This window comes from Agelaius phoeniceus, chromosome 5, assembly GCF_051311805.1.
Source record: "Agelaius phoeniceus isolate bAgePho1 chromosome 5, bAgePho1.hap1, whole genome shotgun sequence".
Lineage (NCBI taxonomy): Eukaryota > Metazoa > Chordata > Aves > Passeriformes > Icteridae > Agelaius > Agelaius phoeniceus.
In genome coordinates this window covers 28,782,234-28,803,848 of record NC_135269.1, presented here as the reverse complement: position 1 = coordinate 28,803,848, position 21,615 = coordinate 28,782,234, and the positions used below count along the sequence as shown (strand labels likewise).

At 43.5% G+C, this 21,615-nt stretch overlaps 1 protein-coding gene across 1 annotated transcript in view; it reads left to right on the top strand.

Moving 5' to 3' along the window:
• Window positions 1-19,149, top strand: part of ELK3 (ETS transcription factor ELK3) — a 37,510-nt gene extending 18,361 nt beyond the window's left edge. Inside the window, exons 3-5 of the mRNA XM_054631941.2 lie at window positions 7,391-8,182; window positions 13,438-13,560; window positions 16,166-19,149. Of these exons, the coding sequence (XP_054487916.1) occupies window positions 7,391-8,182; window positions 13,438-13,560; window positions 16,166-16,264 (1,014 nt within the window). The 3' untranslated portion in view covers window positions 16,265-19,149. The remainder of the gene's footprint in view (window positions 1-7,390; window positions 8,183-13,437; window positions 13,561-16,165) is intronic.
• The last annotated feature ends 2,466 nt before the right edge of the window (window positions 19,150-21,615 follow it).

Below are 21,615 nucleotides of genomic sequence, written 5' to 3'. Positions count from 1 at the left end.
CTCAGCATGGGGAAGCTTGTTTCATTATATGATTGTAGCCCCTCTGGTTATAAACTTGACTGGGATCAATGGAGACAGAGTGCCTGCTGGTGCATGAAGAGCAGAGCCAGGCAGAGCCCAAATATGCTGTTAGTGACTGAACAGATATTGCCCAAAAACAAGGAACAAGATATTTGTAGCACTTGTGCTTTGAGACCTCTCTGTTCTCTTTGAAGTAATGGAATATAATGGCTCCTTACCTGAGACTCTCCTGCTTCTTTTATCCCTTAACCTGTTTTTTTAACCCCTGTTCTGTTCTCAGTTCCCTGCCCCCAGCACGCACACACCTTTGTCATCTGTTTTGTCTGTGCTCAAGCAGCATCTGCCAGAGTGGCTGTACAGTTTCTTCATCAGGGTTCTGGCTGAGGCAACTGCTTGCTGTTTGTAGAGATGGTCTTCTGCCTGACAGTTTTTTCTAAGTGTGGCAGAAGGATTTTGGCCATTTTTTCAGGTGTTCTGCGGTCCAGTGGAGGTCACAGCTCCTAGATGGAAAGAAGGATAAGTTTTTTCTTCCCCAGGTACTGCAATCAGGGTTTGAACCCCAATCCAAGCCTATGGCTACTCCTATTTAAATTGAAAGAGTAACTCCTTTAGAATGAAACAGTGGGAGCTTCTCACTCTGTGGGTATAGTGTTTGGTGACGTGTAGGTTCCGAGACAGTGGAGAAAGGTGGATTACTGGGAGAGTGCAGAGGGACACAGCACCTGGCTGCAGGATTTGAAGTGTGAGAGAGAATGGTGTAAGATAGCAGATAGTGAATCCTTGCGGAGTGGCAGGGTGTGCTCAGCAGTGGGTTCAGTCCTGAACCCTTCCTCTGCCTTCAGTTCAGTCTGTACTGCACAGCACAGGAGGGAAGAAGTCAAGAAAGGGAGGAAAGGCTCCTTGACATTCTTCCTTCCCCCCTGCAGAACAAAAGGGGAAGGACTGGGGAGGTGAAAAAGCCTCTCTCAGACTGTAATGCTCTTTTGCTTTAGACCATTCACCAATTTGTGGGATAAGCCCAAAAGCAGTCTAGACTCTGAGGTAGCTTTAAGGAGCCTTCTGAGATCCTTGTCCCCTCCCTACTTGTGTGCAATGATGGATGTGTTGGCAGCTGGGGGTGCAGGGGCAAATGGGATGATGCACACTGAACAAATGTGACAAACACTGAGCTGCAGATGGGGGAGTGGCAGCAGAAAAGATGAGGCAGAACTCTGGACAAGACTTCACTTGCACCATGGGATTATTGACAGGAATTTCTCTTCCTATAACTTAAGTGATCTGGCAGCATGTGAGTTTGAGACAAGGGTCAGTGATTTTTTAGAAATTATGGTAGCACATGGGCTGGACCTTCCTTTCTTGGACTGCCCTCTGCTCCTACTGCATACAATTGACCCTGAACTAACTAATGTTTCATGGTCTATCTTTGAAATTATTCACCATGGAGAAATAAAACCTGATTGCTGGATAAGTGGGGGTTTATGAGCTCTGCCTTTTGCTTGGGGGGAACAGTGGCTTGTTAAAATTCATCATCTGATTCATCTGAACTTAAAAGTAAATTAATTCCAGTACTGGAGAAAAATAACACAATTAGGACAAGTTCCTTAGCCTGGCTTTGAAAGCAAGCATGACATGCTGTTGAGGCTGATGGCTAGATTTATGTTAAAGTCATATAAAAAGCATCCCAGGAAATGTAGAGTATGGCATGTCTTGATTGTAATTTGCTGCCATGGTTATAGTTGCTAAATGTTTGTAGATAATCTGAAGACTCCATTTCCTGTTTCATTTGTTCCCCAAATTCTTCCCCCCACCCTCTTATTTTATTTAATGCATTTCTCCTATTGCCTCAACAGAGCAGCAGCACAGATGACAGATAGCACTGAGGAAAGGCATCCTGCACTCTACCTACAGCTTGTGTCCATCATGTCACACACGTTTGCCAGTCAGAAATCTCTTGCAATGCTTTCAGGCAAGAAAATGCTTCAGCACTATTCCCACACAGAGCACTTCAGCTATCAGTAAAATACCTATAAGAGTAGGGTTAATAAGTTTATTTTTTTTCCTCAGGTTACCCAGTTATTTTGTTTTTATGGTAGCTGTAATGGCACATATCTTTTGGAAGTCACCAGGGGTTTCAAGACTACTGCACGTCCCTATGAATATTTCACGATGACACCACAAGAGAGAGGCCAGTCATTTTTCCCATGAGGTTTTTTTTCTGAGGGAAGGAGGGTGAATCCAGGAAATTACATGCTGATACTGACATTAATAAGATGTAGAGGTTGTGGAATGTGGAAATCAAGTCCTCAGAAGTTAGGAAATAAAAGAATCACAGTTCCCTGGATAACCCTAATGTTTGCATGAGTTATGCTGCGTCTTTAATTGTACAGTCACATACTGTTGGGATGAGCAGCTATTCAATATTTTTGCATGTTCTCTGAACAGTATGTAGCCCAAGGCTTTACTCAGTGAGTGCTATTCAGTCTGCTATTCAGTCAGTTTTAGTTTCAGTTATTGGCTGCCCACTTGTTTAGATGGCTTGGCAGCATGATTTATAGTATTAAATTAATATGGGCTGCTTTGTGCTCATTGCAGTGCAGGGCTTCTCAGGTGCTTTCAGGATTCAGAGGTGCCAATGCATTCACTCCCCTCCCATAACCCTGGTCAAACCCTGTAACCTGGTTACTAGTTTGTATTTTTAATGTCCAAGTGTGGGTGGAAGCATGGAAGAATTGTTTTGGGTGAGGGTCCCTTGCTTGGTTGCTTTCTGAACTTCAGGATATAAATGAGGATATACTTCAGGATAATGAAAATTATTACTTTACTTTTGGGAAGGTCTTCTCTAAGACATCTCAGGGGAAATAGAATCCTACAATGAAACAAAAGCACTGTGATTGTCCCGGACTACCAGCTATACACTATGTGGTGGTGCAGGTCAGAGGTGTTACAAGGAAGTACTTTAAGAGACATTAGAAAGTACCTTTACAGAAAACTGGAAGGAGATTCATCCAAGAGTGATTTGTGGAAGTCAAGAAAGTGCTTGGCTGAAGTGGCATAAATGGTTATATAGTGCTATCCATATGGAAAGATGGGAGTAAAGGATTTGATGCTCAGTAAGAGATGATGGGTAGAGGAGAAAGCCCAAGAACAACTGCCTCAAAAAGACACATAAAAGAGTTCATGTTTGATGTGAGAGGAAAGGGATGTCCAGTGACCTGCAGTATAGAGAGCAGAGAACATGGTCATAGGTGCTAGCCAGAGAAATAGCCTTTATCTTCCAGCTGGAGGTGAGTGAAGAAAGATTGAAATCCAGCTAAATGGGAGCCTTGATCTTCCAAAGGTCAGTACAGGTGCACAGGGTAGTGGCACCTGTGCCTGCATCAAAAATGTTACAAAATCTGGCTTCTGCACACACAGTGTACAAAGCATTACTGCATAACCTGTGATGCTAGCAGAGTCTGCCTGCCTGCACATGCTGATGTGGACACACTCCCATTTTCCAGAGTAGACCATCCTGCTCAGGTACCTCCTGCCAGCAAGTGTACTTCAGACACTGGAGTGTGAGCAGCCCCCTGTCTGGGTAGGGTCCCAGTAGCTGGAAGCAGCCTGGATAGAGTTCTGGGAGGGATTCATAACCTGTGTTCCTACATGTGTTGCACCCCTCAGTACTCTTAGAGCCAGGGAGCTTGCAACACATCCAAGTGGGATGTAGGAGCAGCAGCTACAGCTCTGGTCTTTCTTCTTTTCTGACCAGGGATGTCTAGTACCTACAGACAAGTTCATTCTGCTCTTTCACATAAATTGTGAGTCTTGGGCATCCTGATTATATAGGTCACTTCCCGGAAAGAGGGAAAAATGGTCTTCCTGCTTCTGAGATCTCTCATTAGTCAGAAGTTTGACTAGGAAGTGAATCCCACGTCCCTGATCATTCTCCCAAGTGGCTCCTGCAGCCAGCAAACTTTCTAGCTAACAGGTTTGGGCCAAGCCACTAAAATGCTTCAGTCACCCTGGTAGTATAGTTACACACTTGCTCTAAATGGCTCAAACACGGAGCAGGAGTCAGAGCTGATAAAAATAAAACCCAAACACATGATGGATTTCAGTGGTGCATAGTTGACACAACCCCTCCCCAGGACAGTCCAGTTGAAGCTGCAGGGAGAAGCAGCTCAGCCAGCAGCTCTGTGGAGGACAGGGGCAGAAGAGAGCCATCCCTGCAGCTGATGATTCAGAGCTCTCCGGTGAGGCTGCTTTTGGAAGGGCTCATAAAGCAAGTTCCTGAAGTGCTGGGGTGTGAACGAGCTCCCTAGCAGGGCTGATGTGCTGGAGCAGGCAGCAGGCACTGCAGCTTTCCAAGCACCTCTCCACAGGGTGGGCTGGGCACGTTTGCTGTAGTCACTGTTTTGTACTCTGGGGCCAGAGGAGGGGAAGTGTAAAGTGTTCAAGCAGCCAACAGAAGAGGGGCATTCCTTACTGCCTGCCCTTTCTCTCGGTGTCAGAGTGCTGTCTCTTGATAAGGTTTTTTATTTTTAAGCTGTTGGAGTGGAGCCCCTGCTCTTGTCCCAATTGCTCATTTCTTCTCTGCAGCAGCTGCTTGGCCCAGCAGTCCTACCCTGGCTCCCTGCAGCCCTGGCCAGCAGCCACTAGCACTCATTGCAAGCCTGTTCATGAGGGAATTTACCTAGAAAATTCAAACAACAACAATAAAATAGGGCTGAATGTTCATATACACTTACTGTCCTGCTACCAAGCAAGTGGTCTAAGTGTTCCTGCAGATGCAGGAAGGCACAATTCTTTGTCCTTTCAAACTGCTTGTTGTGGTGCCTGACACTGTCTTCTGTGGTTTGAACTGTCATAGCTCAGAATGATTCTGACAGATCACTGAGATGATGGTAAAAATATGCTGCTTTTTACCTTCAATTATTTGTCAAAAGAATATGGAAAAGTCAGTGCCTTTCCGAGGCACTTCATTAATTTGTGTCCTTATTTTCTCTTGCATGCCGGTGGAGATTTCCTCAGGCTACACATTTAAGAGAAGCCTGCAATGTGCTTGAGGGATCTGCACTTGAATCTTTTCATCTCAAGCCATCGTTAAGTGGGCCTTTGCTGCAGGGCTGACAGAGTTGGAGGAGCAGCACTGCAATGTTCTTAAAATATAACTGTATTTAATAATAACAAAGGAAGTATAAACTCACCAGTCCGTTCAGTTGCTTTTTATAGCACTGTTCCCCTGTTTCAAGCCTGCATCAGTGTAAAAGTGCAATCCTTAAATACATTTAATCTTGTTCTGCTGGGAGTCACATTTTCCAAGGAGAATCTCAGTTGCTAGTGCTTGATTTAGCAATAATTCAAAGATGCCAGGAGCAGAGGGGAGGCATTATTTTAAATTAAAATATAAATATTAAAAAAAATATATATAAAAGAAAGGAAACAAAAATCCAGTTGGGATGGGGTTTTTTTCATATGTGAGTAGTTTAGAGATTTTGCTCTTTGGAAAGAGAAGGCAATATTGGGAGTGCAGAAAAAGTGCAATCATCCAATGTTGCACCTAATTAGCAATGAAGAAAAAAACCCAAGCCCAAAGCCATGGGAATTAAAGCAATGCAGATTGCGATTCTGTGGGCTAACTATTTGTCCTGAACCTCTGGAGGGCAAAAAAAGACACTGCAGCATCTGCCAGGTGGGTAGATGTATGTACAATTCAGCATGGAAGAGGGCAGTTTGTGCCTTTAGTCTGAACTTGTTGAATTTAATTCTTCTCTTTGCTACAGATCCCTGTTATCGCCTTGGGAAACAACATCCTCTATTTGTGCCACAGCCCCTGACCTGTGATGCAAAGCTGCATCCCAGGGTTCTTTTGTATTCATTCTTTTGTAGGGTTAGTTTTGTATTCAAGAAGGTGCCTGAATGAAATGCCAGGACGTTCAGACAGATGAATTACAGAGTGAAATAGCTCAGCTGAAGGACAGAAAAGGTTCTGATACTCAAGTGCAGATTCTTCTTTCACAAAATGATCCTTGCTTTTGTGACTGAGCAAGGTGTAGTGCAGGCAGTACAAGCACCCAGAACTACTTGTTGCCTATATATAGAGAAAGATGATGTCTCTTTTCCTTTTCCTTAATTTTCTGTTTCATTTTCAGTCAGCTTAACAAATGTTTCCACTATTGGTGTCAGAAGCTGTGGTAGAATGAAAAACCAATTAGATTTTTAGGAAATTTGTAAATATTTACATTCCCATATGTACAGCAGAGCAGATGTCTGCAGAATACCAGCTGGAGGTGCAGCAGATGTGCTGGACTAAAGGGAAGTCTCTTGGAAAGGGTTTTTCAGAGAAAACTTAACAAACTCTCCACCAGGGGTTTCAAGAAGAGAGAAATTAGCACGGAAATCTCAGGACATATTTCTTGTTTTGTTCTGCAGCACTTGGCTTAGGGTAGTAAATGTTCCAGTCCCTCAGCCAGGCCTGTGCCACAAAGTGCCTTTGTGGAGGAGCTCACATACCCTTGGGAATTGTGTCAGAGCAAGCAGCCAACCTGGGTATGCAGGAGGAGCACTGGGACTAGAAACAGGATGCTCATAAAAAGTCTCAAAAGAATCAGTTCTTTACATAAAGGGAACACTTCAAGAAAAAAATAAATGGTTCTACAAACATTTGAGAGGTTTGGGACTTTTTCAATAATTAATTTCCGTAGTCAGTTTAGACTGATGAAAACCTTCTGCCTGCACCAGTGAGCATCCTGAGCCTAATGCCAGCCTGGAGATGGTGCAGGGGTTATTTCAGGACACAAGTACTTTTCCAGCCTATGCAAGGGGTTGCATTTTTCACAGACACAAGTTCACGATCATTGACAGAAAGACAGTCACTGTAAGTTTAGCTCAATCCTTTCCTTATGTGGTAAGGAACAGAGGGTAAATAACTGGGGCCAGGAGGCTGAGGTGGTTTTGTCCCTTGCAGACATTCTGAGAGTACTTCATCCTCAGGTGTTGGTGTCAGTTTTAGGTGGCATGAATGAAGGAGTTTGGATTTATTGTGGAACGCAAGTGGTGGCATGGCTCAAATCCACAAGGCAGCAGAATTGCTTTTATGGAAAGAAAATATTCCCAAGCTGCTTCAGAGATAGCAGAAGTGAAACAGGCCACCAGTAGGTCTTTATCACCAAGTGATGGTGGTTTTGTTGGAAACCATAAGGAGCCAGGAGTGGACTCCCTGGCTGAGAGAGAGAGGTATTGGAATAAGCCAAGGGTGATCAGCATTTGGAGCCCCACAGAATGACCTGCATAGCTTTATGTGGGGGCAGTGCCCCCCACCCTTGTGTGTGCAGTACTGGCCACCTCTGAAACACTGATCTTTCTAGCACCTTCTTTGTATTTGCAGAACATCATCAAGAAAGTGATCGGACAAAAGTTTGTATACAAGTTTGTCTCCTTTCCTGAGATTTTAAAAATGGATCCCCATGCTGTGGAAATCAGCAGAGAGAGCCTTTTGCTGCAGGACAGCGACTGTAAGATGCCTCCGGAGAGCAGGGATCAGCACAAGCACAGCTTGTCAGCACTGAAAAGCACAAGCCGTAATGAATATATCCACTCTGGCCTCTACTCCTCTTTCACTATCAACTCTCTGCAGAACCAGCCAGACCCTTACAAGACCATCAAAACAGAAAAACTGGAGAAGTCAGAAGGAAACACACCAGTTGAAGAAGTCCGAACTGTTATCAGATTTGTGACAAACAAAACAGACAAACAAGTTACGAGGCCCATGGTGTCGTTGCCTTCTACTTCTGAAACAGCAGCTGCCTCTGCTTTCCTCAACTCTTCAGTATCAGCTAAAATATCTTCCTTAATGCTACCCAACAGTGCCAGCATTTCATCTCCATCATCATCCTCCTCCAGGTCACCATCTCTGTCTCCCACCTCACCCCTCCCTACAGAACACAAGAGCTTCTTCCTTGACTCCAGTTGCCACGACTCAGATTCCCTTGAGCCTCTGAACCTCTCCTCAGGCTCCAAGGCCAAATCCCCATCTCTTCCCCCAAAGGCTAAAAAACCCAAAGGCTTGGAAATCTCTGCCCCACCTATGATTCTCTCCAGCACTGACATCGGTTCCATTGCCCTCAACAGCCCCGCGCTTCCTTCGGGATCCCTGACTCCAGCTTTCTTCACTGCACAGGTAAGACCTGCCTGTCTCCAGGCATTTCCTCCTTGTGGCCAACAGTGTTAGTTCTGTGGGTCTGTCACCATCTGGTGGGAGAAAACCCCAACATATGGCAAAGAGGGAAATGCAGCAGTGCTCTGAACAAGGGGTGGAAAGTGGATTTCTCCTGGGGTTTGTTCCTAATTGAGTGTGGGAAATCCATCACAGTTCACAGACTGCCTGAAAGAATAAGGAAATGGGCAGCCATTAATTAATTGTTTATCAGTTTAAACCAGCCTCCAGATCTACAAAACAAACAGGAAAAAGCCAAAAAGAAAACCACAGGGGTTTTGTAGGTCACAACTTGAGCATGTGGGATGCTTGGTTAGATTTCTCTACTAGATGTTGGAATCCATTCAAACAGTGTGAACTTTTTGTTAATTTCTGAACACAGAGCAAATTAAGTGGTTTCTAAGACAGGCTCCTCTGAAGTTAGTTTAATGTACAAATTCACAGAGTACTTGCCAGAGCTTCCCTTCAGCACAGAACTATTGAATAATGAGAAGGTTATTTTGTTCTTTTTAATAACATATTTGTGGTAATGTCAACAGTGAGTTCTCATTTTCAAGCTAGTCTATGAAAAAAGCTTAGGAGTTCAGAGCAGAAGGGTAAAATCGTATAGATATGACTCAGGATGTTCATTGGTGAGTTTTGTCTTACAATACCACTTCAAAATTAGACCAAAAATAATCCAAGAATAAAATTATCCCAGTGTGGAATATCCCCCAAGATCCCCAGCCCTGAAGTAGCAGTTGATGCAAATACTGGCATTGAATGTAGCAAAGTGGGCAGTAAATAAATTAGTACAAAGGTGTGTTACAAGCCCTCACTTGTTGCAGTGTGAAGCAATATCCTGTTTCACCTTTCCCAGCCCCTCAGGTATGCCAACCTCTCCCTTCCCCTCCCCCTTGCCCCCTTGCTAAGTCAGTCTTAACATTCCAGCAAGGGCGTGGTCTGGTTGGTGCAGTTCAAAAGATGCTTCCCAGCCCTGGGGTCACTGGCCAGTCTGGGTGTCATTGTCCCCTGAGACTGCCCCCCTCCCACCTGGTTGGTGGCACACCTACCCCTTCCCCTCCCCCTTTCCCTGGGTTTAAAAAGACACGGGACCATGCGGTCGGGATTCTGTTGGAGCTGTTACCAAGATTCAGAGATCTGTGACCATGGAATAAAACTCTGGATTAACCCTCCAGCAGAATCCGTCTCCTTTTCCTCTTCACCTCACCTAAAACCTTTCCATTAGAGGTAAAAACTGAATTCCTGCTTGCCTGGACTTGTTCCATGTGCCAGCTGCCACATACAGCCAGCCAGGGGTGTCTCTGAGGTGAAACCACCACAGCTGCCGCCTCTGGTCAAGCAGCAAGGGCCAGAAGAGCCCAGGCACGTTCCACCTGGTAATATTGGGATCATATTACGATACTCACTCACTTCAGGCTGCCTAGAAGACCCATGGTATCCAGAATCCCATCACCTCTTCCCTGTTTGAAGGTGTTGGAGGTGTTTGATGTGGGCAGCACTGTGTGCCTGCACGGCACAAGGGCTGGCAGAAGGGAGTGTTGGCAAGTGCTCTCAGCCAGCACAGCACAGCATTTGCTCTCCTGAGCTTGTCAGCTGGCTGCAGAGTGAGTTTGTGCAGCTCAGGCACACCTGTAAGCCGCCAAGATACAAAGCTGTGTCACCAAAAAGAGCAGTTTGTGAGCTGACACCTGCCATTTTTGACATCACAAAGCCTTTAAGTGAAGTTATGTTTGGCAGGAAGAACAGAAGTGTGGCAAACCAAAACTGAGATGCATTGACAAACTTACAACCTCTAACTGTGGTATAACCACAGTATTTTTTTCATAGGGAGCAAATCTGACAACATCAGATGCCAACCAGACACAATGACACTATGACTTACTTCAAACCCACTTTTATCTGTTGCTGCCCCCAAACCACAGGATGAACAGAGATTTGTTTCCTGGTTTTGTAATTATTTCTTTGAATATTTAACTTTCCCATGCACCTATGAACTGGTGTACTTACTCCCCTGAAAGATGTAGGAGGGAATTATGTTGAGGATTGTGGCGCTGCTTTAGCAGGAGGGATAGCTAAGGCTGTGATGAATGTTACCCAACTTAAAGCCATCACAAATCTTTGCAAGTTGTCCTATCACAGAAGAGACATATGGCATCTGTGTAGGGTAGTTCCCGGGTCTAATTATTTAAACTTTTGGCTATACAGCAACATAGCTTTTATCCTCTCCTTTAGCCTTCTTTTTCTAGTGTGGATAAGAAGCACCCTGCATCCTAAACACTCGTCCTAGTGAATATAAAATGAAAACTACATAGCAGCTGTATTCAGATAACTGTAATATCACAATGCAGAATAGCTAAGGCCATAATTTAGACAGGAAATCTGCTGTTCATCCCATTGTCCAACGAAGAACATGCATCATATCTCAAACGTTCTCTGATTTATCAGATCCCAGTGTGAACACCTGCTGCCAGGGGCAGGTGCAGAATAGGATGTCTGCTGCAGGAGTGATGTCTGTTCTGAGAAGGTCCTGCTGCCTGAGAGGATGTTTCAAATGGCATTCCACTGTACCTGCTGGTCATGAGGAATTACCCTCAGGTGGAATGCTGTGAAAGGGCACATGATACACACAATCAATATTAGAACAGAAATGTATGTGTGACAGCACTTGCCTGCTTTCTAACAGCTAGAAGTGACAAGATTGTACTTACACACATTGTCACAGAAGTCAGGAGGCATGAACATCATTGCTTAACAGAATCCTCTCTGTGCAATGAATTATTTCTATTTAAACTGTTCCTGTGCTTAGATTACAGTGATGTTTCACAAGTAGGAACTTCCCAATGGGTTTCACATCTAATACCAGATGCATGTCTGCATGTGGGCAGAAAATGAAGTGACACATCAATTTTTGCATGTAATTTAGGGATAGGCTGTCCTGTGGTGTTGTTTACACTTAGATTTCCTCTGGTGGTTTTGATACTTGACTGATGGCAATACTTGAGAACAAGCCTGGGATGCCCTGTGCTCTTTTTGCATTAAATATTAAACAGATTTGGAGGCTTCATTTGGCTGGCTCTTGGTTCTGGCAGAACTTGCAGACTTGCAGAGTGCTCTGCTCATCAAAGAATATGAGCCTTAGCACTGTTTTAGACATGTCAGTGTGCTTCCAGAGATGGAGGGCAACTCAGTTTTTCAGGTCTCTCTGAAGACTTGCTTTGGCTGCATCTAGGTAGGAAAAAACATCTCCAAGTCTTCCTCATTATTTTCAGAAGACTCCTCAAGAACTGCACTTTGAGTTCTAGATATCTGCAGCTTCTTAGAGAAAAAATAAAGAATGGAGGCTAACCAGGGGAGTTCTTGGTACAGTTGCCACAGTACTTTGTCCTTGGTTGAATGTTGTTGGGTCTAGCTACTTATATCTTTGGTTTTAAGGTTAGTAGGCTCTTCTGTAAGTAGATCTGAGTATTTATCCTGACCTAATTCAGTGTGTTGTCAGTCTTTTAAATCTCCACCAGCAGCTGCCTGCCAGTGGAGCATCAGCTTGAAATGTGGCACAGGAGAACAGGAGAGGGGCTCTTGCTGGTGCTGCTGATTTCCTTCCCCATGAAAGCACCATGCTTCTGGAAAGAGAGTGTTTGTAAAGGACTCTTGACAAGTTTAGTTTTTTTTTGTTTTGTTTTGTTTTTTGTTTTGTTTTTTTGTTTGTTCTGTTTTTTCTTGTTTTCTTTTTTCTTTTTTTTTTTTTTTTGACAAGAGCTGTCACTTGATGAGCTTTAGACTGATGTTTTTTCCTTGCCAGGCCTCCACCCACTCTTTGCCCTTTTGTTGGCATGCAGATATATCCCAACCCTGACTGGTACTCCTGTGACCTGCTGATTTACTAGCACAGGTTCATTACTCCTTGGGACAAACATGGTTTCTTCCATGGGGTTTGGTGTTTTTGATCCACCTCCACCACAGCAGGTCCGTGTTCCGTGTGCCTGCCCTGAGCCCCAGCCACTGTGGCTGGTGCCTCGGGCACCGCTGGGCAGGTGAATCTGGCACTCCAAATGCAGTGAACCATGGCAGTGCCTGTGTGAGCCTGCTGGCTGCAGGGGCTGGCACTGAGCAGGTGTGATGGCCCTGGTGTCAGCAGCTGTAAGGGACACCCCCGGCTGCAACTGCCCTCCCTGCATGGGAGTTTGTGTTTCTGGCCTGGTGGGGAGCACCAGAACACATGACCTGCTGGTTACTGCAGGGAGATGCAGGTACTCTCTGTCTTCTGTCTTCTCTTTATGTATTTTAAACTCTGGACAAAAGGATGCCCCAGCTTAGCAGAACACTCAGACAGTTGTTTGACATAGCAAAGCACGTGCTTGCTTGCTAAGTGTGTACTCAAATTCCATTAAGTGCTTTGCTAAATAGGACTGATTTTGATAATTGGCATCAAGATTACTGGTGAGATTAACTCATTATGCCAAATACTTTTTTCGAAAGTGTCACATGTTCTTTTTTTGGTATGATAAAAGTTATTCTGGATACAGAATTATTCACATAATTCTTCATTTGAATGAAGATTTGCATGTGCTCTAACTCTACCTCCCCTCTAATCGTGCTTTTAAGAATTGCTGAGGGCAATCCCAGCAATTCTTGTGCATTGTGGCACTGGAAGGAGGCACCTCTGAGTTGGGAAAAGCCTTGGATCCTAAGTTCTTGCCATTTTGGTTCTTTTCAAACAATTAGCTGTGCTCTCTGCTGTCCCCCTGGGACACGTGTCTCTCCCTGCTCAGCCCATGCATTGCCAGCTTCTTGAACCCTCTTCCTTTACAGAGAAAGTGCCATCAGGGGAGGAAACATCACAGGCCAGCAGTGACCCTTTCAGCTCCACACACAACTGTAGTAATGCCTCAAAAGCTGCAGTCAGGTCAAGGAACTGCTGCCCTTCAAAAGGTTCTACTGTTTCTGAAGGAGCCTAGGTGGTGTTGGCAGGCACTGGGACACAATTTCTGTTAAGCAGACAAAAATTAAATCAATTTGCATATGAAGGAATGTGAAATGTGCAGCTATCCAGAGACAGGATGCAGGGCTGGATGGGCAGCTGCTGCTGAACATGCTGTTTGTCTGAATTCACTGGAAAAGAGAGCCAGTAGATGCTGTGTAAGGCTTTAGAGGTGGTGAGCGCTGCATGGAGCTGTAACTTTTGAGCTGTGCATCATGGTGTGTTTTTTGTCTTGCAGACCCCCAATGGATTATTGCTGACCCCCAGCCCGCTGCTGTCCAGCATTCACTTCTGGAGCAGCCTCAGTCCTGTTGCTCCTCTGAGTCCTGCCAGGCTGCAGGGACCAAACACTCTGTTCCAGGTAGGTCTTCCCAATGCACAGGTTTCATTCTGAATGCACAAATATGGAAGAGACATTGTGGGAACATCTCTTCACATCAGTCTGGAGCTTTTCAAACAGATCAAGAAAATACGGGCATTAACAATCACTTCTAAAGAGGCCTACTTATTTGTACCCTCTTCCAACCCTTGGCAGCACAGTCAGAACCTACAGGGCAGTGTCTGCTGCAGAAAGCACACATACATTGTGTGAAGGAAAGAGAAATAAATGCTGGACCCTGGAGAGAGCAGGTAACAGAGCTCAGAGCTGCAGGAAGAGTGCAGACCAGTGACCTGCCAGGAGAGGGCTGGAACAAAGACTCTGGGAACACCAAGACAGTTTGGATCTCACCCAGTGAGATGGGTGTAGGTTTATCCTTTCGTCCTAATGAGCTATTTCTCACTCAGAAGGACAAGGCTCTCTGAACCCAGAGGCTCCATTTCCAGCTGTCCTGCCAGTTATCCATGTGTCCTCAACCAAAGACACACCTCTGGGCATGACCTTGCCATATGTAACAGCAGAAAGGCAGCATTGTGTCCACTCTCTCCTGAGTGTTGGCAGAGTAAAATTCTCAAAGTTTTACAGAGATGTGGTAAATACAAAGCTAAATAACTACTAAATAACCCACAATGGCCACAGCACTCAGCTGCAGCATTTGTCTGAGGCTCAGGAAGAAGACAGTGGGCATGGTATTTGCAGCTCCAGCTTTAGCTGCTGCAGTACAGTTGTTTCATTAAGTCACAGAAGAAATTATGTTGATCTGCTGATTGGCAAGGAACCCAATGGCCATCTGCACAGCTGAAGGTGCAAAGACACCCTTGGAATGAACACCCCAACGGCTGTGGAGGGCCAGCACTAACAGAGGAGAAGGCTACTGCTAGACAGGGACCCTGTATTAGTCTCTGAACCTTCAGGAAGGCTGACTGCCCAAATCCAGGGCTCCAGCTCAAGGAGCTGCTCAGGTACTGGGATAATCAGTCTTTCTACCTCCAGCTGCACATGGAGCTCAGGACTCCTTTGTGTTTCCAATAAACTCATTAGTCCCTACTGGACCTTGGTTTTGCACCCATGGTTAGAAACAGCCAGACATTTCCCCCGAGAAGTGACTGGGCTGAGACCTGGAATGAGTTTGTATAGACACATGTTGGCCATTCCCTGGGGGAACTGAAAGTGAGAAGTGCCCTTGGCTTTCCCTGCTGAGAGACCCAAAGGGCCTTGTAAATGATGTTTGATTCAAGCAAATGCCATGATGACAAGCTGTAGAGCACAAAGCCTTATTTTAACAGCAAATAGGAAGCAAAAGCCACAGCTGAATTCTGGCCAAGCCCACAATGGGTCAGCCAGCGTAGGTGGCAGGGTAAAGCTCTCCTCAGGCTGCCTCACAGGCCAGGCCACACTCCATGCGTACCCAGGGAAGAGCTTGTAATCAGTTTCTGTGTTTTAATGGCTCTTGGCAGAAGTGATGGAAGCATTTCCTGAGGTTTGGTGTGGTTAAAGCAGAGGCATCAGGCAGTTTGGGCCACACCAGGAGCATGGTGCCCTGCAGCATTGTGCTGCCTGGCCCAGCTTTACATGGAGTGGTGGAAGACAGGAATCACCAACCACCATCTGAGTGGAAGAGGAAACTTGTTAGGAGCACGTTATTATATGCATGTGGAGGGCGTGGTTACACCACAGTTGGCTGTCCAAGGACTGATCTGATAAGGGGTAAAAATACACCAGATGCTTGAGATATTTCAGCTCTGTCTTCCTCAAGCCAACAGAAACACAGCACAGCTCATGGAGCTGGATCTCGAGGCCAGATCAGTATCTACCACTGGGATAATTCCTGCCTCATGCTGCAGCAAGTTTATTCCACCTACTTGCTTTATTTTTTTGTCAGGTCAGATGTTAAGAACTAGTCAATACCCACCCTGCAGGCAAGGTGCAGTCATGATGCCATTGTGAACTAGGAATATACAGCTTCTGTACTGGATAAGGTTTGTGCACAGCACTTCTGAAGCAGCAGGTGACAATAAATGACTCCACAATAAATCATTACACGTTCTGCTTCACCTGCTGAATGGTGGAGCTAGTTTGTAGTTTGTGAGTGGACATAGAAACTGTAATTACTTGAGAGTAATTTTCCCCAAACTTTGTATCCCCAGGTATACTTTTTCTGCCATAAAACTACACCTGAACTTTCACTTTTGCCAAACTCTTTCCTGTATAAAAGAAAGACAAAAAGGATGTATTGTAATTAATAATGTGTAAACTGAAAAAATACTTTCGGAAACAGAATGGATGGCAAAGATTGCTCTGTAGTGTTCACTTTTCCAGGGTGATGATAAATGTATTATGTGAACATTTATATATAAAAGAGCCAATAACAGGTTTTTATATCCTCGTGCATTTACAAATTATTCAGGTTTTGTCCTCTATCTTGCATTCCTAATGGCTGATGCAGGCATTTGGTAGAGATGTCTTATTGTATAGACAACACAACTCTTGAAACCATCTGGAGCCAGTTGCTAATGCTAAATCCAGGTGCTTCTTGGGCTGAATGTTTTGAGATAAAGACTAATTTTTACCTTTTGGCCTCTTACAGTTTCCAACTCTGCTAAATGGTCACATACCAGTGCCACTCCCCAGTCTGGACAGAGCCTCTTCACCAATACTGCTTTCCCCAAATGCTCAGAAATCCTGATGATGCCTCATCACACCAAGGATGTATTGGTGGATTTAACACTTCATTCCTATGGGCTAGTTTTTCCTGTGTCATGAGAAGGACATTGTGAAACCCTTTATTACTTTGGTTTGCACTTTTCATTACATGGATAATCTACTTTTATTATGTTAGCATTTTTCAACAGTGTTTATATATAAAAGTATATATAAATCTGTTATGCATTAAATGAATTATAATTTTTTTATATCATAGCTCTCAAGTGTTGAACACTTCTGTTGTTGATGAAGTACTTTTCTTAATGGATTGCAACAATGTATCTATTAGGGATGTGAAGCTTCTTTTTAATCCCTTTTTCTGCATATTATGCATTGCGCTTGTGTAAACTATAACCGGCTGTGCCTTCTTTTGCATAAAGTCATGTAAATGATTTATATATTTTCTAGTATTAAGATAAAAAGTTGAAAGAAAAAAAATTAGTATTGAACAGCCCTATGGTAGTATTTCAGTATTTTCTCCACAGATAGGCCATATGATGCAGTGTATTAATGTAACTTTGTATTAAGTGCTTTCAAATTGTATAAAACTAGCCTTATAATTTTCCTTTGCTGAAGTGGAAAACATAATCCTTGTTACAGCCAGGACATGTAGCTCAGAATAACAAAGCCACATTTACACATTTATGCCCAAGTTCTTCTGTCAAGTTGCAACAAGGAGGAGCTGGGCTGTGTATGTTCATGAGACGTTTCCAGCATTTGAGAGTACTTCTGTAGAAAAGGAGACATTGCTCAGAATTTATTTGGCCTATACTTCTTATGAACTGTCAACATTATGTCTGGAAAGACTGCAGGTAATCTTTGTCCTCCCAAGGAATGAGGATCATTCCCGATAATTTCCAGGTGCTTTGTTCAGCTGTGCCAAGTGCCTTCTACAACTTCCCTGGAAAGACTGTTGTAGCTACTCAAGCTCAGAAGGTCACATTTCCCCTTCCCCCAAAGCTGGAAAAGTTGCAGGTCTGTAAATTGATGCCTGGTGCTTGCAAAGAGGCAGAGACTCTACATGTGGGATGTTTATGTATAAACAGCTGAATTCTGGATGAAAAAAAAGCACTGTGTTACTATATACTTGCAACTTGAGTTTACTGGGTATGTCCTCTACCTTGAGGGGATGGTTTAGTCATCTAAATGTCAGGTTAGGATTAGGCCAGACTCCCTGGCACCACAGACTCTAATCCTGGCAGGGCTGATGCAAATTTTCACTTTCCTGATGTGGCTAAATTGGCTTGAATGCAGCTTTACTGTGTCGGTTTTTCAGATGAGTCCTTAAAAGCCAACCCCAAATCCGATCCCTGTTTGTGACAGGTCATTCAAACCTCAACTTTGCTTTCTGGCCGAGCAGCTGGCCATGGTCTGTTCTTTTTGAAATGTATGCAGTGAGTTGTCTGCTGATTTTCTGCTTGGATGCATTTCAGTGATGATGTGTGTAGTTATTTGTAAAGTGCTTTTGGATCCTTCAACCTGAAAGGTGCTAAATAAACATTTTATTAATGCAGTTCTGATGTTGAAAAGCCATTTTTGGGGCAGAGGTGGTTGACAAAAGACAGCAGAAATTTTCCTCAGGCTCCTGGGTTGCACAACCAAAAACTACTCAACAGTTCCACTTGCAGAGATAAAAACCTGCTGCAGCCATGTAGGTACCAGCTGATAAAGACAGCAATTGAATGCCAGACATAAGGAGAACAAATGAAGCACTTGGGATGTCATTTGCTCGACTCAGCATTTCAAGAGCTCAAGATGTGCCACCCCACGGAGTCAAAAAGAGAAAATGAACCTACGCAAAATTTATGAGTGAATGCAAATTTTATACAAAGTAAAGTCAGAATAGGTTGGAACAAAGGGCAGTGTTTAACTGATGGGATTGACAAGGTTAGCGGAGATAAATCACAAGGGCTTGCAGACTGAACATTTCTCTTCCAATGCATTCCTCCCAGGTACATGGAATATTTTTCAACAAGTTACAGAGAGGCAATTATTTCACATAAAGAGCTGACTCCTGCCTCATTTTTAAAAACCCATGAATATCTACTTACACCTACAAGGCATGAACAGCAGCATAGAGACTTGTCTTGTACGTGCCACTGTAGCTAACAGGAGAACCCAACATTGAGATGGTGTTTCTCACTCTGAGTTTAAAAAGATGAAGACATACTAGTATGGAATATTACACTGCAAAAAACCAGTTGACCATGAGGGGAGGGAGTGTGTGACAGAGAAGAGATTCTTAGAAGTACCCAGATTCCCATGATTTTATTTCTTCCAAGGTTTTACTATTAATAAGGCGGATTTTTTTCTTCTCAAAAGGCTCAACACACTCAGAGCTCCCCTCTCATCTTCCAGCCCTTAAATGATTTTGTACTTTTTTTAAAGATAGCAGAAAACAAAAATTCTGGGACAAAATCCTATTTGAAAAAATTACTGGATCTGAGAGAATCCAATAAAACAATGGAAGACAGAAAGTGGGAAGAAATGCTGTCTTCTCATCTTTGAGAGAATAAAAATAGCAAGAGAACACATCTTCTGCTAGTTGTCTTTTCAGCTGAAAAAAATAGGCTGTCAAAATCTGCCTTCTAAATCAGTAAGTAACGTGGAACAAAGGTTTTTGCTATTGGGAAGTATTTATACAAATAGAGTCCAGCCCCTCAAGTCTAACACTTATATGAAACACTTGACTGTTATGCCTTATGCTTTGAAGAAAATATTCTATTGGTAATCTACTGAGTTTTATTAACAGGTGTCTTTTTAACTGTAGAGAAAAATCAAATAAATGTTTTTAAATAAATACTGTGGAAGTGTCAATATTTCTGTGGCAGGGAGAGCTCCAAGCCAACAATCCTGGGGAACAAAATGGGAGTTATTATCTTTTCAGTATTCTTGGTAGTAATTGCAATTTGATCATACTTGGGGGATTTATTACAAGATTTGCACTTTATTTGTGCTTCAGCAATACACAAGAAGTTCCCAGTTACCTGGGTATAGGTATAGTATATGTGTATATATATAGTACAGGGTGGGTGCACAATTAGGGTATGTTTGGCTTACCTGCACCTTGTTACTTCAGGAAAACAAGTTATCCTCCAGGAGGGCCACAGCTACAGGGCAGCTTTGCCAAGAGCTTGTGCACACCTTTGGCCCTGGCACACGTAAGAAGCTTCACTTCTGAAGAAAACTTTCAAGGTGGGGAAAACAGTGATAGGTGATAAATTATAGCAAAAGATCTGACACACATTCATGATGTCAAGAAAGAATGATTTGTTTTGTCTGACTAAAACTGGTCTCATCAGACAGGCTCATTCCCCATCTGGAAATACCAACCAAAGAAGTGAAGAACTGTCAATAAGGTTTCTGTTTAAAGGAAAGTTGGTCCTTTCCAACAAGACTATAGGGTTAATTCTAACAGAACAACCCTCTGCATTAAAAGGCTGTGTGATCTCGTGCCTATGGGAAACATCTTCAGAAGCCATCATGACACCCAAATGAATTTAGGAAAGGCACAGTAAGTACATGTAGTCTTTTATGTAAGGGCATTTCTATTCCCTTCTGATCTTCAGACTGTCTGTATATCCTGTAGGATAAACACAGGCCTCAGATTTAAGCATAACCCTCCAAAGTCAAAAGACTACAACTTTTAAAATCCGTTTTAGCCCCGAACTGTAACTGCTCCTACGAATTAATGTGTGAGTGCTCTGCACAGATGGAGTACAAACCTATTTCTTGAGGGCAAAGAGACTGACAGCACAAGTGAAAAGCAGTATGAATTTATTTAAATGAAAAAAGTAGAATGAACCTCAAGCAAGGACTCGAGAGCAATCAGCATCACGGCCTGCCTTGGGTAGGGGCTGGTATTTGAAGAAAGCATCCTAGGAGAGAGGATTCTAGGATGTGCTGGAGTTCTTTTGTGAAAGATTCCCATCAGTTCACATTCACTCTGCAAGAAGTGCAAACGCATAAATGTAAACTTAATTATTCCTAACATGGCTCCAGGCCAGCTACCCTCTCCTGCAAATCAAATAACAAGACAGTAAAGAAAGGAAAAAACAGTCTTTGAAAAAACAAGCTCAGGGTGTGAAAGAGGAGGGGTGGGTGACAGCACAGACGCTACCAAGCAAGGCCTGGAGGGAGGTGCTCTACAGGAGCACACTGGAGAAGAGACAGGGAAGAGCATTTTCCCTGGTTAGCAATCCACAGCCATGGTAATTCCATCAGCAGAAAGATCCCACTGCAACAAATGAAGGAACTTCACAGCTCTCTGGGGAAAAATATATTTCAAGGCAGAGCATCTGAGCCAAGTAAGACTCATATTTCGTTAGGAGGACCGTAAAAGTGATGAGCTCAGGCAGGCCTGCTTCTTGAGTGAGCTTGAAGGATGCAGCCAGCACAATAAATTAAGCAGTTCTTTACCACAGTAGCACGTGTGTATGTGTGCATTCACAGTTTAAGTTTGCTCTGAAGTCACCAAACTTGGAGTTAAGGGTTTTTAGAAAACATGCAAAAATGATCGGAAACTGTTCACGTTTTCTGACATGCATTTTCTGACTCAGTTGATGTCAGAAATCATGAATTGATTCTGACATCAATTTTACTCAGTTACTTAGAGAGGGATTGCCCAGTAAAAGTCACATACAAGAGATTAAAAAAACCAATACAGAATATATGAACTCTAATCCCAGTTGTGAAAACAGGTTCCCACTACGGCCGAGAATGGGACTATGACTTTTGTGCAGCTGAACTCCATGTGATGAAAGAAAGTGCAAGGTAGAAATTCCAAAGCCCATGTACCTGCTTGGCTTTTGTACTTTTCACGATCATCCCACCTGTACAGTCAGAGCTTACCTACAATGTTCCAACTGCTACATACTTCCTTTATGTTTCATAATTGTACTTGTTACCTTGCCAGTCTCCTACATTGGTATGACATGGATACTGGTGACATACATGGATGTACACAAAGGTCAAGTGAGAGCATTGAATCTTTTAACAGCCCAATCTCTGAAAATATAAAAACCCCCAAACTGCATAAAGTAAGCATTCAAGTTCCTTCCCAAAATAAAGGCACTTCACAGAGATGTTACATTTGTTTTAAAGCCAAAATTTCTGAAGGTAAATAAGGTACTGAAATATGCTAAAAAGGTGCATGAATTACTTCAACTCTGCTCATCAGACAAAATGATCATGTCACGGACAAGGCAAGTTCTGATTTCTCTTCAGCGTCATCATGTGCTGTAGCTCTGTATTTCTATACCCTGATTTGTTTGGATTTCTTTAAAGTCTGACCTTAATTCTGAGTATTTCCTGGGTTTATAATACTTAGCCTGA